Source organism: Mastacembelus armatus, chromosome 4 (assembly GCF_900324485.2).
Source record: "Mastacembelus armatus chromosome 4, fMasArm1.2, whole genome shotgun sequence".
NCBI classification, from domain to species: Eukaryota; Metazoa; Chordata; class Actinopteri; order Synbranchiformes; family Mastacembelidae; genus Mastacembelus; species Mastacembelus armatus.
In genome coordinates, this window is record NC_046636.1 from 19,918,451 (window position 1) to 19,934,751 (window position 16,301).

The following is a 16,301-nucleotide window of genomic DNA, read 5'->3' on the forward strand; positions in this document are numbered from 1 at the left end:
GCCTCTATGGGTTGTTGATTTTGGGTTCCATTGATTGTTGTTATGTCATTTTATTAGTTAGTTTAATTAGTTTTATAATTTTATCCGTTATTTTACAGTTTTACAAACTTATTCTACAATTTTACAATTCTACAATTACAATTAGTTTTTTCTTTTAGTCTTTCACTCCCCTCATGTGTGATGTGTGAATATGTGAATATGTTTTTTGTTTTGTACGTAAAAGTGGTAAAATTAGATTGAAGTGTTGTATTTTACATTTATTTTGAAATATTGGACTAATCATCTTTTAATAGTCACAACGAACCGCCTCCCCTCCTGTCACGTGACCAGGTCAGGAAGTATAGCCGCACTGTACAACAACAGAGAGGACTAGTCTGCACATGTTTGTTTGTTAAAGCCAAATGTTTGTTTTACTCCTGTCCTGAAACATGACGGACCTGCTGTCAAAAATAATAAACAGCGTAGAGGAGAAGAAAAAAGCAGCTGTTGGTCAGAGCGACTTGGAGAAATGGGGTTTGAAAGGTACGAAGGCGGGTTAAGTTAGTCGAGTAATAGTTGTCGCTTCATTTGGTTGGATAAGTTTAACCAGCCACCTGAAACTAGTCGTTTAGCTAGTGTTGGTTAGCCTTGGTCAAGCATGTGTGAGAATAATAGTTGTTGGTGTTCTCACAGGGATTCAGCTGAGAGCCTACCAGCTGGAGGGGCTGCGGTGGTTGACTCAGCGCCTCTACAACCAGCAGGGATGTATCTTAGCAGATGAAATGGGTCTGGGGAAAACCTGTCAGGTCTGACATCCAGAAGTCTGTTGTAATAGTGATCAATAGTGATGTTTTTTTGTTTTAACTCAGATATGAGTAACTGGATAATACTGATGCAGTCTTTTGTTGTTTGTGCTAAGAAGACAATGGAAGACAGCACAGGTGGTGATAATAATAATCATAATAATAATGTTAACAGTGGCTCTCCTGTTTATGTCATAGTGAGTTGTAAAGTGTAGGTAACATTAACAGCATAAGCTCCTGTGGATAAGGTTTGTTTCTATTCCTAGTGTCCAGACTTAACAATGCTGTGGTTAAAATAAGTTCACATAGGCATTTGTGTCAAAGAATATCTAGGTTTAAAAGCATCTAATTTATTAGCCATGCATTTAATATAAAATTGTGCCACCCCCCCCCACCGTCCAGTGACATGCCCATATCCAGAGTGTACCCCACCTCTGGGATGGTTTTCAGTGCATGCCTCATACAGTAAATGGCACAGACACCATAAAACCCTGACTGATGTCAGGAGTGTGTATTATATGCCACTGTATGTAAAGAGATCTTAATCCTGATTTGTCTGTTTAGACAATCTCTTTGCTGGTTTACGTGACGGGAGCTCTCGGGCAGAAGGGTCCGTTTTTAGTGCTGAGCCCACTCTCTGTGATGGAGAACTGGAGAAAGGAGTTGAAATGGTACAGTCACATTCTCATCACCCTACATCCGTTTCCTATGTTTAAATTAATAGTCTGATCATAACACACTCACTCTATCACTGTAAACTTTTGAAATAAAATTCCCAGCTTGTGTTTTACGTGGTTACAGCTTTGCCCCCTCTCTGACTGTGCTGTGTTACAAGGGAGACAAAGAGAGACGAGCTGAGATTCAGAGGGAAACAGAGACAGAGCAGTTCCATGTTCTGCTCACTACATATGAGGTCTGTGACTTTTTTGTGAAAAATACCCTTCAGTTGCATCTAAAATATGTTATCGCTAACATTTTCTTTCTGAAATTCTGTCATTCCAGCTGTGTCTCAAAGACGCTTCATTCTTAGGACGGTGAGTGTGATGTGAATTACAGCCAGTAACTTTAATCGTCTCGTGAAAAAGCAATTGGCTTCACACTCACCAACATATGAACTGGCTTTTGTAGTTTGACACAACTGTAATAATGACTTCTCACGTGTTAATTCCCTGTTTACATGTTCGTTAGGTGGAAGTGGAAGGTTCTTGTAGTAGACGAGGCTCACAGGCTGAAGAATCAGAACTCACTCTTGCACAAAACCTTGACAGAGGTGTTTATTTCTCACTTCTCCCACTATTAGCACTGTTTTTTGCCTCTCTCCTGACCAGTTAAATCAGTTTGTTTGTGTATATCCTGTGCAGTTTTCAGTGGGTTTTAGAGTCCTCTTGACAGGGACACCCGTTCAGAACAACCTCCAGGAGCTCTACTCCCTACTGAGCTTCATTCAGCCCAGCATCTTTACTGCTGATGACACAGATGACTTTGTCAACTCTTACTCAAATGTACAGAATCAGCCTGCTCTTGGTATGATACATATTTATGATGCAACAATGTGTTGATTAGACTCAGCAGTATTTTGAATTCTCATATTTATCCATGGATGTCTTTCCATTCAAGTATACCTTTTGAAAGATAAGCTGGAAAATATTTGTTATATAAAAAAGGAACTTGTTTCATTTTTTTTTTTTTGCATGTGAAAAAGTCATTTTCAGCAACAAAAAGTGCAAAAGGAGCTCTGGTAATTTGATCAACAGTGGTATACTATATGTCTCTGCTTCCATTTCCAGCTGCTGAGCTCCAGAGTATCCTAGAGCCTTTCCTACTTCGTAGAGTAAAGTCACAGGTGGCGCTAGATTTGCCCAAGAAAACAGAGCTGGTGGTGTATCACGGCATGTCTGCTCTGCAGAAAAAATACTACAAAGCCATTCTGATGAAGGATCTGGGTGAGTCTTCTACGCCGTGGTGTGCCAGCTGTAGCAGGATGTTGTTTTTTTTTTTTGCGGCATGAATCATCATAGAATCAGTCATTGTCACCTCTCATTAATCTTTGTTGTCAGAGGCTTTTGGAAATGAACAAGGCAGCAAGACCCGGCTGCTGAACATCTTAATGAACCTCAGAAAGTGTGTTGACCACCCATACCTGTTTGATGGTGAGATGCCTTGAAAGGACAGATCGTAATGGGACAGAGAAACACATACTTAAAGATTTTTTTCCTGTTTCTTGGCCAGGGGTGGAACCAGAACCTTTTGAGATGGGGGAGCATCTTATTGAAGCCAGTGGAAAACTTTGCCTTCTGGACAGCATGCTGATGTACCTGCACAAAGGGTTAGTCAACCTGCCTGTTTTTTGGCTCCGCCTGGTGGCAGCTTTGGCTTAGCCTGACTGGTGCTACATCATTGTAGTGGTTTGATAACTTTGAACTAACCATATGAAATAAATGAGATTGTAGATTGTACATGCCATTCACAGCACTTAATTGTACTTGTCATATTTTGTGAGTGAAGGAGCCATCGGATCTTGCTGTTCTCTCAGATGACGAGAATGTTGGACATTGTTCAGGATTACATGGAGTACAGAGGTGAATGGGAAGAGGGGGAGCAGGGAGTGTCCAGGCCTTGTAACAATTCAAACCCAATCATTGACTTTTAACTATTACAGTTATTTCCATTTTTCAAAAATGCAACATACATTGCACGTAATATCTGAGTGGTGTCATCATTATCATTTCTTAATTTGCTTTCTCTTCCACTGTTTTTGAAATATTAAGAAGGCATTCTACCACATTTTAGATATTTCTGCATTCAGAGTCCACACTATTCCTTATTCTCTTGTTCATTTTACCTCCTAAAAAATATTTTCGCTTAATGCTAAATTGAGCCTTTCTGTTCAGGTTATAGCTATGAACGTCTGGATGGGTCTGTCCGAGGGGAAGAACGAAATCTAGCAGTGAAGAACTTCAGTAGCAAAGACATATTTGTCTTTCTGCTCAGCACTAAAGCAGGTGACTAAAATATAAACAGGAAGGTTGATGTGTTATGTACAGGATCAATGAACAGTATCACATGTCTGTAATGTTCATATTGCCCTGGTTAATATTTCAGAGAGGCAGAATACTGGAAACATGTTTTGTATTATTTAGAATATTATTTGTACTTACTTGTAATATAAGTCTGTCCTACACATCACAAACATCTTGAGTCTTGCTTTTTAGTTTTGCAGCCCTACTGTTATTGTTAAATTGCGCATGCACAAGAAAGTTTCAGATATTATTCAACTGGTGTAATGAATTTCTGCAATAACTAGGTAAAAGGTAATCATTTCAAATGCGCCACAAGATTAATTGCATCTTCCAAACAGCATAATGATAATTTTGTAGATACCAGAGTAAATTTGTATAAGTCAGCAGTGACTGAACGGTACTTTCGAGAATTTCTGCATATCTAAATCTACTGCAGCTGTCACAGAACTAGCTGAGAGAGGAAAGGGGACTGATCACAAAGAGATAAAGGCTGTGGCAGGATGACACACTGGTGTAAATAAGGCCAGCACTCTCTTTTCTTCACACACATTGTGAAATTAGGAAAAAAAGAAAGAAATTGTCGATCAATTTTCAAAGGTTTTTGTGTTTTGTGTGCTTGTTTTCAGATATTATGCTCTATCTTCTGAACTCTTTGCAGGGGGAGTGGGCATGAACCTCACAGCTGCTGACACTGTCATTTTTCTGGATAGTGACTTCAACCCTCAAAATGACTTGCAGGCTGCTGCACGCTGCCATCGAATTGGTCAGAACAGGTGAAATGTATAAGAAAGTATTCCAAGGCAGCAGTGAAGCATTTCACTTTGATTAGCTGTACTAAGCTTAAAGGTGCGATATTTAAAACATGAAAGATTTAGCTGTACATAGTGGTGGCATAGCATTATGTTTCCAAGTGTGAGGTAGGGTTCAGTGGCCATCACCTTTATAAGAAAACACGATTCCCTATCTAGAGCCATTGTTTGGTTTGTCCCTTCTGGGCTACTGTAGAAGCGTGATGGTACAACATAGTTGCTTCCTCTGTAGATTTAAAAGGCTCATTCAAAGATTAAGAAAATGCAGCAGATGGTATTTTCCAGTCATTACACTCTAATGACAATATATTCATGAATACTAATAATAGATCACTCTAAATATTACACAAAGTATCTGTTAAAGGGCAACTGACTCACTTCTCAGCTTGGGAAATAGTTGAGTGAACTCCTCTTTGGCCTCTGAAAGTCTAAAGGCCAAGAATGTAACACTCATGTCGCCATTATAGTTATCTGTACTTGGGCATGCTCCATGTGTATGACTTAGCATTAAAATTGAGGGCATTGAATAGACAGTGAAGGTCAGTGACTGTTGGATCAAAATGTTTTTGAAGCATGCTCTGCTATCTGAGCCTCTGTTGCACTGATATTGACCATTTTTTTAAAAAATCCTCTCCCACACATCCCCCAGTGTAATAAAGGTGCAATACTTGATTGCTGGAAAACCAGCGGTTCACTTTCATTTATTACAGGCCTGTTAAAGTGATCCGCCTTTTGGCACGAGACACAGTTGAGGAGATAATGTACTCTCGTGCTGTGTCCAAGCTGCACCTCACCAACACTGTTATTGAAGAGGGTCGCTTTTCTTTATTGGATCAAGCTCAGTCAGCTGCTGCAGGACTGCAGGTATGTCAACTTAAATATCTCACACAAAATAATTTAATCACTGTAGTCTGTAGTCTTTGAATCCTCCAGTTCCCACTTCCTGTGCTTACTGTTGCACAAAACCACCACTCATGTTTCCTGCCCCACACAGCTCAGTGAGATCTTGAAGTTTGGAGTAGATAAGCTTTTGTCATCAGAAGAGAGCTCGGTACAGGATGTGAAACTGGAGAAGATCCTTGGTTCATCACGTGGTGGTCAGTGGGTAGATGACGAAGACTCCACTTCACTCAGAGAAGAAGAGCAGGAGCAGAACAGTCCTGAATCCGATGGGCAGAGTATGTTTTATCACCCATTGATCATTTTAAAATCTTTAGTCACTGTGTCCTCTATTTGATTTGGAGTTACCCTGTGTGAATTTTATTTTGTAACCTCCTGCTGCTGTGTTTGGTATGAAGTGTGCCAAGTAAATAGCGAACTTTAACTTTTAGTTTTCACCTGCAACAATAACCACACACGAAAATATCATACATATGTAATCTGCTGGGCTAATATTTAGTTTTTCATGTATCATGAAAACTTACTGTGCTTGTGATAAATAATTATATTCACCATCACACTATTTCATCCTCCAGACCACATGTACTACTTTGAAGGGAAAGATTACAGCAGGGACCCCAGCTCTGATGACCAGAAGAGCTTTGATCATTTGTTGGAGGAGCAGATGGCTGAGTTTCAGAGAGCTGCAGGGGAGGGACGGGCTCTGCGATGCAAAGCTGGAGTAAGAATCTCACTCCTGTACTTTCAAACAAGGAAATGTGTTTTAGACATTTTGTTAAAAGAGAGTAGGTACAACTCTCAAGTTTGAATCAGATGGTTAATAATGCCCAGTGCGCATTTGACATTCGACAGTAGTATGTTCTGGTTGGCTATGCTAAAGATAGTGTGTTTTAACACATGTGCAGTGGTGGGTGCCTGAACTGCTGCTTCTGGTCTTTGAAAAGGAATTGTTGTGTGTGACTGGTTTAAAAAACAAAAAACATCCACTTTTTGTGGAGGTGGACTACAATCAATGTAAAAAGTGAGCTGTATGATCAGTTCTACATCACTATTGTAAAGAATTGTCTTTTACTTTATCTTTATACTTATGAAACGCCCCCCCCCCTCAATTGTCGTTCTGTGGCTGAGCAGAAATGTAGTGAAAAATAATTTGTTTTAGATGATTGTCTTTCAGTTTTTTTTCATTAGGAGTGGGTGAACTAAACTACACACTAGTTCTGGCATTCAGTGTGAAACAGTCTGTTTTTTAGGGCACAGTGGTTGATGTAAAACCACTGAATTAGGTCATGTCACCTGTAGTTCATAACATCATAATGGCAAGTCACTGACTTGTTGATTTATGATTTTATTTGTCATGTCACACATATACATGTCCCCAGCACCCATAGTAATAGTAATCATAGTAATCAGAACATTGAATGTATAAGTGTTTTAAGGTACACCCTGGAGAACTCATCATAAAATGGATGATATTGTACTAAAAAGTGTAGCCTGGAAATCATATAATGAACAATGAAACACATCATCTTCATCTTCCGTTTCACCTAAACCTGAATTACATGACAGTCCTTTTACTACAGGTTCTGTAAAAATAAGTAATACGTGTAACTGCACACATATTCTGCTTTATCTGAGTCTGATATTCTTACTTTAGGTTTGTATCAACCATCAACAGGTCATGGTTCCTCACTTGTCTCAGTTAAAGATCGTTCTAGTGAGCTGCTCTTTCAAATGAAAAAGAAAAACATGTGAATGATTTGTTGCAAAACATGACTTGGACAGCAGGTTATGCTGCACTTTACTGATTTTCAATCTCTGGTGATCACAAACAACTTTTAAAGAAGGAGGTAATTTAATCATTAAAGTTCTGTTGCTGGTCCGTGTTGTATTTCCAAAACCTCTGAGCCACACTACAGTTTGCCTAGAAACAAAAACTGAGACACTTTTGTGTTTGTGGTTTTGGTGCCTTGGCATTTTCCACAGGAAGGTTTATTAAAAACGTTTAAAGTAGGTATCAGTGAATGTGGGGAATTAGAGAAATCAGGCAAGTCAAAGTCTGTAACACTGGGAAGGAAATTGTATTAATGAATTTCAGTCTAAATCAACAGCTCAGTGTCCTAAACGGACTCCACAGTGGTGACATCAGGGCTCTGTGCACATCAGGCCATCTGTGGCAGGACTCTCTATTCTTTTTGCTTTTGAAGCTACTTCTTTATGACTGGTTGCATGTATGGGCTCGTTGTCATGCTGCAGAATTAATTTGAGGCAGAACGAATGCCTCGCTTATGCCATTGCGACATGTTTTAAGAATGTGAACATCTAAAGTGCATAAAACTTGCACAGTACTAAACATGTTGAAATATGCAGGTTTAACAGTTGTATTATCTTTTTGTACCCAGGTTTCACTGTCAATAGCCCTTGGGATTCCAGCAAGGAAGAGGAAACCTCTTACTGAGGCAGAGCTGGAGCTGAGGCGTCAGAAGAGGGATGAGGCTGCGGCCAAGAAAGCCAAAATTCAAGAAGACCTGAAGAAGAAACAGCAAGAGCAGAAATACAAGAAAAAGTTAAAAAAATTTCACTGGACCCATATTTTTTCTCTTCATCCACTGAGCTCAGACATCTTTGAAATAAACTATTTTGATATTGATATTTGGTGTGTTTTATCTTGCAGAATGGTATGGTGGGAGTCCTGCAACTATAGATCATTGTGCCTGCAGCCTGTGGACGGTGAAGAAGAAGAAGAAGGAAATGAGGAGGAGGAGGAGGAGGATGGCAGTGTGTGCTCCACAGACTCTGACAGCACAGCTATCCACTACGTTTTCGGGGATGTTACTCATCCACATGCTGCTCAGGGAGATGCTATAATTGTCCACTGTGTCGGTACGGCCTCTGAATTATTATTGTCATATCAACATATCACCTGGTATGGGCAAACTGATAAAGAGCAAGGTAGAGCGACTTCAGCATTTCTTCTGCTCTTAGTTTTGTATTTATCAAAGCACTTGTGTGTTTGTGTAGATGACTCAGGCCGATGGGGTAGAGGTGGCCTGTTTACTGCACTTGAGGTGAGATCAGATGAACCACGGAAGCAGTATGAGTTGGCTGGCAAGATGAAAGGTAAGTTTACCCACGATTATAAGAAGTGTGTGGGGTCTGGTTGAAAATGACGTTCATTTCAGTTTTTATGCTATGGTTGCTACAAAAAATTATGGCACTGTTTGCAATTTCCTGGTTTTCTGCATAAATTGAATGAAATGTGATCTGATCTTCAATATAGTAACAACACTGGGCTTCTGATGGCATTAAACGTTAGCTGGAGTCAGGTCTTAGCAGCCTTGGGGTCCAATTAGCAAAATGAGAATAGAGGTGTGTTTTAGAACTACCTTCACCTGATAAAACACTCAGTGTCAATGTGCTGCTCACAAGCAGTATCAGGTGGTCCACAGTTGGTTCCAAATGGTTAGAAATTCCTCCTGAACAATGTTCAGGTCTCAACCACAGCTACAGGAAGAGCTTGCTTGACTCTATTGCTGCCAAAGGTGGTTCAACCAGTTATTGAAACACTTGCCATTATTTATTCCATCATCACTTTGTATATTTAATGGGTGTGTTGAATAAAGAGATGAAAGATCTTGACTGTGTTTTATGAAATATTGTGTTTGTTGATATTTGTGACTTTGGTGAAGATCATATCACATTTCCTGGGTGATTTATGCAGAAAAAAAAAAGGAAACTGCAAACACTGCTATCACTTTTTCTTGAAATTGTATGTAATATTTGATTCAGATTTGGACCTTGGAAATGTGCTGCTCTTCCCCATTGATGACAAACAGTCCAGACTGGATGGCCAGGACCAGGTAGGTTCTGTTTAAATGGTACATAAAGAATCAAACAAACAAAAACATGCTGTTTCTTTGTGGTAATTAACTGTGCGACTGCCTGGTTTGGGTGTATGAGCCTGAGATAGAACTGTGAGGTTGTGGCAAAGTAGCTTTCTATAAGTGTGAGATAACAATAAGATGAAGCCCTAACCTGTTTCAAACTCTTTCCTGTCACCCCAGTTGGCCCTCATAGTGTCACAGCAAAGAGACAAAGCCAACAACTTGTCGGGGATCCTTCTTAGTGCTCTGGACGAGGGCCTGAGGAAGATTTATGCTGCAGCTAAAAGACATAAGGGTACAGTCAAGCACTGAATCTTCAAGCACTTTCACAAAAACATGATCTTTTTCATGTAAGCTGTTCGTAATAAATTGTAAAATCAGGACATTTTTAGAATCAAGTCATCCCTGCTAAAATCAGTAGCTGGCTTTCCAATAACATGCTAACATGAGGGCGGAAAGAAAGGAGGGGCATGATAATTATTGTTTGACCTGACTGAAAGAAAGGAGGGGCATGATAATTAATGTTCGACTTGACTGAAAGAAAGGAGGGGCATGATAATTAATGTTCGACTTGACTGACAAGATATACAGGGCATGCTGTGTGTAGTCTTGGTGGCGTCAGTGTGTCTGTTTGTGTACAGAGAAATTCTTGCAGACACAGTTAAAGCTAAAAAACAACACGTCATAAGATCGGACCCTCAGGTTGTTCTGCACACTGGACAAACTGATGAAATCTGCTTCTATCCTCGTTCGCCTCGCAATGTGATGTTGGTTGGTTTATCTTGAGGAAAACGTGAAGTTAGCAGGAGGTTACAGTTAACAGTCGTCCCAGTCCTGACACTTACAGTTTGTCCGCCCTGTCCTCATCGTGTCCCCACAAAGCAAGTGTTCATCTTCCACGTATCGGTCACTCCACCAAAGGCTTCAACTGGTACGGCACAGAGAGGCTCATCCGGAAACACCTGGCCTCCAGAGGCATCCCCACATTCATGTATCCTTTTCGAGGCTTCAGCAGCTGAAATCAAAGTAGTAAGAATATTTCTCTGAAACATTTTGAGCCATTTTCTCTTAACCTCCCTGATAGATACTATCACAGCAGAAATGCCAAGAACACAGCTACACCTCAGGCGTCCACCTCTGTGGCCTCCACGTCAACATCTGCTCCAGAAGCACAGGTGCCTAAGTCTGACAGGCTGACTGAAGAGACAGAAGCAGATCCCCAGAGCCACAGCCCCGCAGGTCTCCCCAATTTCATGACAGGGATCCGTGTGTTTTTCTACAACCTGCCTGCATCAGAGAGGAAGAGGCTGGCCCGCTACCTTATCACATATCCTTTCATCATGGTTGTGATGGAAACAGCTTCAAAAGAAAACGTTTGTCGGGTCCCGTAGCTCTTCACTGTGTGAGGTCTGAATCTGAGTCAAGTGTTAAAAGGACAGTGTTCCTTAGCTGCAGTGCACTTATGATGGTGATGAGGAAGATAAGATGAGTCCTGATGTCACCCACATTGTTGCAGAGGTGGAGAGCAGCATCCATTCACAGGTTAGTATCACAGAATGCAATCTGACCTCTGACATACACCATAAATTTCCATAACATCAATTTTACAGGGGACCGAATGTGTTTTGTAGGAGGATATTTAGATCATGCGAGATTTCTTAAGCTGCCAAAAAGGTTCAAGACCGTTATTTTTAAGTAGGTGCAGTAGAGCATGTCAACAAACCCAAAGACAGCATTTATTCTGATTGTATGATGTGTGTGAATCAAATCAGGAGCTGGAGGAGCTGGTGCGTCAGTACACGCTGGCTGTCCCTGTGCAGAAGGCCTGGCTTGAGTCCTGCTTCTCCAAACAACGAAAAGTCAACACTGCTCCATTCATACACCTGCTCAGATAGCACGATGACTCACTGGGTTTTAAATCACACTTTTATCTCAAGCTTCAATGAACTTAGCTCGCTCCTTGGAAATGAGGTGATAAAATAGTTTCTAATGATTGATCTGAGGTGTATGTAAACAAATAAACGAACGCTTGTGTCTTCCGCTGTGTTGAAACTTGTGCTGGGTACAGTCTGCCTCTGCAGGAACCCTCATCAACCTGCGTTTGACTAAGAGATCCACATAAATAAATGCTGTGTGCGCGTGGAGGAAGTGCAACACACACACATACACATACACACACTTACACGTACACACGGTGGGTGAAAGGAGGAGTCAGTGAGCGGGGGTGGTGCTGCTCAACCAACAAGTGAAGAAGAAATGTGTCGAGTGCGTCAGTGTTGGTTCATCTCACCTGGGGACGCGACAAAACAAAACGAGAAGTCTGAATTTCTGTCCGACTTAAGGTGAAGCGTGTTCGCTCCGAGAGGCGAAGCTGCGGACCGGGAGCGGGCTGAGACACCTGTTGGACACCTGAGAAGTGACGCAGCGACGGTGAGTTAACGTGAAGTCAGTACGTACATCAGACGGCAGCTTTAACTTAATCTGTTCGCTGTACGTTTTCACGGCGTTACGTTTTTTTGTTTTTTTTTTGTTTTTTTACGTGTTTTTTGGGAACGAAGCTCTAGTCCACAGGTGAGCAGGCACAGGCTCTGAAAACCTTCAGGTTTTAAACGCGACTTCCTGCTTAGGAACTGCGTGAAGCCGCTCACAGCCTTTATACCGCGGCGCGTACAGTGTATGTGAGTGAAAGAGAGAGTGAGATTGTCAAGTGAAGACTACTGTAGATAATAATCGGGCCTTGTTTTCGCATTTAAAGTGTGTGTGAGTGAAATAAACGGCGGTGTATCTGGGTCAGCGTCAGTCACATGGTGGAAAGTGCAAACAATCCAGTGTGCGACCACAAAAAGGCTTTTTTTTTTAATGAGTGTGTATTTTACATTTACAGGAACTATCGGGTGTATCGAAAGGTAAACCCACCTAAATTGAGGTTATACAGCCCTAAATTCAGATAAATACAGTTACAAATGCTGCCTTGAGAAAGCACACTGGGGATATTACTGTTATCATGAATCAAATTGTGTGATTACTCAGAAATCCAAAGGCAAGTTTTATCTTCTGGAAGTTTTGTGGTTTGATTTTTTTTTTTTCTTTTTTTTTTTTCTTTCCATCTCAGCCTTGTTTACGTTGCTGAGAGGCATAATTTCCTTATTCCCACATGTGCATTAATCTGTCACCTGTGAAATAACCACCAAGCCTTTAGAGAAAAGTCCCCTGTGTGGGTGACGCTTTCATACACCAAAGTGTTCTCATGCAAATCCGAATGTCACCAGCAAAAGTGTGAGCTGTTATGAGAAATTTATGAATCTCTATAAATGCTGAAATACCATATCCCTCTCTCTGAGTTAGCCGGTCTAAAGATGAAGCTGGAGGATTTAAATCTCGTTCTATTCGTGAAGTTTTTTGTTTAATGACAGAATTTCAGGTGCAGCTTAAACCAGACACACATGGATGTCAGGAGGAAGAGACCCAATGATGCTGCCCACAGTCTACTCAGCTTCAGCACCTAATAGGTGAGCACATGATGCAGTTTACCATCAATAAAAAATGGTTTAGGTGAGACAATGGCAGCTCCACTAGATCTTGGTGGTCCTTATGTTGTGATGTGACTACGATTCTTTGGCTCACAGTCATGTCAGCCAGCTGAGCAGATACCAGAGCAGTCACCACAACACGCCCGAAGAGGACGATGAGACCATGAGCACAGAGCACAGAGAAGCCAGTGTTGTCCAGCCACCAGACGCCACCCCAAATCACGATGGCCATCGCCCTCTTCCAGAGCACGCCAGCTTCCCCGATGACTCCCTGTTCAGCAGAGAGATGCTGCAAAGAGAACAGGGAGACGAACACAGCCCTGCTCTGCCACATCCCGGCCTGGGCTACGCCTTCTACCCACCTCCCCGCAGTTTTCTGACTGGGTACAGCCAGCCCACTCCGTTCCACAGCCAGGTTGAAGGGCCCTGGCTCCACCCGAGCTTTGCCAGCAGTTGTTCAGGGTATCCCAACAGCCTACCATCCTGTCTGAGCCAGAAAGACTACTTGAGCCATTCAGGGGACAGCTGCCAATCCAGCTCCAAGTTTGTTTCCCTGCCCAGCAGACACAACAGTTTGAGCAACCTGGAGCAGCCACGCTCTTTGCACTCCATCCCACCTTCATTCAACTTGTGCCACCATACCTTGTCTCCATACTCATGTCTGCCCCAGGTAGGCGCCTGCTGCGCTCAGTGCCCTGCAGACACCTTCAACAGGGGGCCTATGGCCACCAAATACCCCTGGCCTCAGAAATACCCGGTGAACAGCCCAAACTGTAAGTCTGCTGATCTTCTATCATCAGGCATGTGTCAGTGCCACGAGCAGTAAATCAGTGTTGTGTTCATAATGCTACATTATCATTATCACAAGCAGAAAACCCATTAAGGATTTTCTCTGATCTGTCTTGCCTGCTGCAGATCGAGGTGATTGCAGACTCCCTGGAGCTGGATACACACAGTTGTGAGTTTATGTCTAACAGCTTGTTCAGTGTCACACTAGATGTACTTGATTCCCACAGCACAGGTTCCTAACTGAAAATAACAATGATCTTTGACCCCTCCCCCTCCATGCAGTGGCCACAGCGCTCCAGAGAAGCACTCTCCTTATAGCACTCCGCTGTCTCTAGAGCAGAGTAAGTGTTGATAATCAGATTACTGCCCCAGCTGCTGTGCACTCCTTCTTTCATTGCTTCTATTTACTTCTGTTTACTGCTCTTAACACAGGGAGGGTCTTTGTCACTTATGAAGCCGACAATGACAAGCATGTCAATGAGATCATCAACTTTGTGGCTTTGCTGCGACACAACGGCTTTGACACACATGTATGTACTGGCTTGTTTTTTATGTGACGTTAGTACAGAAACTGTTTGGTGAAGTCTAAACTGTCCTACAGTCACAGAAGAGGAAAAGGGGATTTTTTTTTTTTTTTTTTTTTAGCAGAACTAGTTTAAATGCTTTTATTCTCTGTGACTGGATACCATCTCTTCAAGTTAAATTACCAAGATGTTGCTTCACTTAAAGTGAACTGTAATATTTAAGGGGGTTTTGTGAAGGTTTCCCTGAAATATCTCCGTTTTAAAGATTTGACTTGGGTATATTTCTATAATATGATATGTTGTACGTGATATGGCAAAAATGTCAAATGTCTTTTGATAACTATATTTTGACTAATTGCTAAACATGTAAGGGGTTTTTTGACCTATCTGTTTCAGATTGACATTTTTGAGCAGCAGTTCAGGAGTATAAGCAAGATAGACTTCATGGAGCGGTACCTCAGTGAGGTAAAAACAATCAGCTGTTCCTCTTTAAATGATGTTACCGCGCAGTTTAACTGTAGCACAGGAATGAAAGCAGCTCTCCGACAGACGTATTTATAGCCATCAGTCACAGTTATGTTGTCTCCTCGCGCAGAAAGAGTACTTGATCATCATCGTCATCAGTCCTAAGTACTATGAGACGGTGACAGCCTCTCCTGTTGGCCTGGAGGGCGATGAGAGGACCTATAACACCGTCTACATACACAAACAGGTCCGTGTCCAGCACCTTCCCTGAGGCCAAATGAACACTGCAGGAGTCGTTTTTATTTCTTCTGATTTCTTTCTTTCTTTTTTCTGTGTTCAGTTGCAGAATGAGTTCATCCAGAATGGAAGCAAGAATTTTAGGTTCATTCCCATTTTGTTCCCCGGGGCTAAAAAGGTTAGTTTTAATGCTCAGTAACAGGAGAGAGAGAGCGTGGATGTTCCTCGCTCCATTTACTCCCTGTAAATGTGTGATTATGCAGTTCCTGATGGTGCAAAACACAATACTGTACACGTTTACACAGGCACACCGGTCAACAGTCTAACCTGTTCTTTCTGTCTGCCTGTTTTCTTTTAACGATCAGTGTCACGTCCCTAACTGGCTTCAGAACACGCATGTGTACGTATGGCCGCGTGATCGTGATGACATTCTGCGGCGGCTGATGAGGGTCGAGAAGTATAACCCACCTCCGATCGGGGAGCTACCAACCATTGTTTCCATCCCTATATAGAGACCTCTGACATGGACTGAAACCCATAACAGGAAAGCTACTGGCCTTTGCTGAGGTGAAAAGCGATGTGTGTGTAGGGGGGGTTTATTTTACTTGACTGTAGAGATGTAAGGACCCTGTGTGAGCTTTTATCCTGGGATATTTTGTTAAGTGTAATTCATACCTTCAAATTCCACATAACACACTGAAAAGTGTCAGTACTGATGCATAACATGGAGCCATAGAGTCCAAGTTTTTTGGATTCTATGGCTCATCCTGGGCATCACTCTGCATTTTTTACCTCAGTCTCCCAGTGTTTCACCTGCTACAACACGCTCAGTTAATGTTGACCGGTGCTTTAACACTTTCGTGTGTTTTACAAATTTAATGTGTAAACAGATCAAAATTTATTCATCATTATTTTTTTGGGACACAAGAATGTGTTACATCATTAAATACATAAAGTTAATGAGTAGTCTGATGGCCGTGTATTTACACAGTACACCAGTTTGGCTTTTTATTTATAATGAGTAAACACTGGCAGATATTGTTCCTGTGCCTTATTACAGCACGGTATCTAATGCAAACAGCAGAGTCCAACTGGACGGAGATTGTGTTGTACTCAAATAATACAATGTATGAAAAAACATAATTTACTACCTTCTGAAATGGAACTTGATGCATGCTGGACAACAGACTTAGACTTTGCAGTTTGTATTAAAAGCTTTAACTATGTAAACCCTTTTCTGCCGTAGGCACCGGGATTATTCATTTTCTTCTGTCCACATCTAGTATTAAATTATGATAAAACTACATTTATTCAATCAGCAAGACTTGCCAGTTCTGTTTCTTATGAGAAGGTGGTTCAGGGTG

General features: G+C 41.6%; 2 protein-coding genes across 5 annotated transcripts; both read left to right on the top strand.

Annotated features, from left to right (window-relative positions):
* The first annotated feature begins 337 nt into the window (after positions 1 to 337).
* chd1l (chromodomain helicase DNA binding protein 1-like) lies at positions 338 to 11,431 on the top strand. Of its 4 annotated transcripts, XM_026304735.1 has the most exons (25): positions 338 to 522; positions 673 to 785; positions 1,347 to 1,453; positions 1,584 to 1,695; positions 1,785 to 1,816; positions 1,971 to 2,052; positions 2,144 to 2,306; positions 2,570 to 2,725; positions 2,840 to 2,932; positions 3,012 to 3,108; positions 3,288 to 3,361; positions 3,674 to 3,784; positions 4,461 to 4,575; positions 5,322 to 5,475; positions 5,606 to 5,789; positions 6,087 to 6,232; positions 7,911 to 8,074; positions 8,183 to 8,391; positions 8,530 to 8,628; positions 9,298 to 9,368; positions 9,573 to 9,687; positions 10,275 to 10,383; positions 10,477 to 10,719; positions 10,853 to 10,934; positions 11,165 to 11,431. In XM_026304735.1, the coding sequence occupies exons 1-25, from the start codon at positions 429 to 431 to the stop codon at positions 11,285 to 11,287; spliced, it is 3,048 nt and encodes a 1,015-aa protein (XP_026160520.1). In that variant the 5' UTR covers positions 338 to 428; the 3' UTR covers positions 11,288 to 11,431. The 4 variants fall into 4 exon arrangements, with proteins under 4 accessions (XP_026160520.1, XP_026160519.1, XP_026160521.1 ...); XM_026304734.1 differs by having other exon boundaries at positions 7,911 to 8,391; XM_026304737.1 differs by lacking the exon at positions 338 to 522 and having other exon boundaries at positions 766 to 785; positions 1,618 to 1,695; positions 7,911 to 8,391.
* A 196-nt stretch (positions 11,432 to 11,627) lies between these two features.
* On the top strand, positions 11,628 to 16,167 carry traf3ip2l (TRAF3 interacting protein 2-like). The gene is made up of 10 exons (XM_026304738.2): positions 11,628 to 11,822; positions 12,806 to 12,901; positions 13,019 to 13,695; positions 13,838 to 13,880; positions 13,994 to 14,052; positions 14,144 to 14,241; positions 14,632 to 14,700; positions 14,831 to 14,947; positions 15,041 to 15,115; positions 15,303 to 16,167. Exons 2-10 carry the CDS (start codon positions 12,840 to 12,842, stop codon positions 15,447 to 15,449), a joined length of 1,347 nt encoding a protein of 448 aa, XP_026160523.1. The 5' UTR covers positions 11,628 to 11,822; positions 12,806 to 12,839; the 3' UTR covers positions 15,450 to 16,167.
* Positions 16,168 to 16,301: the final 134 nt, after the last annotated feature.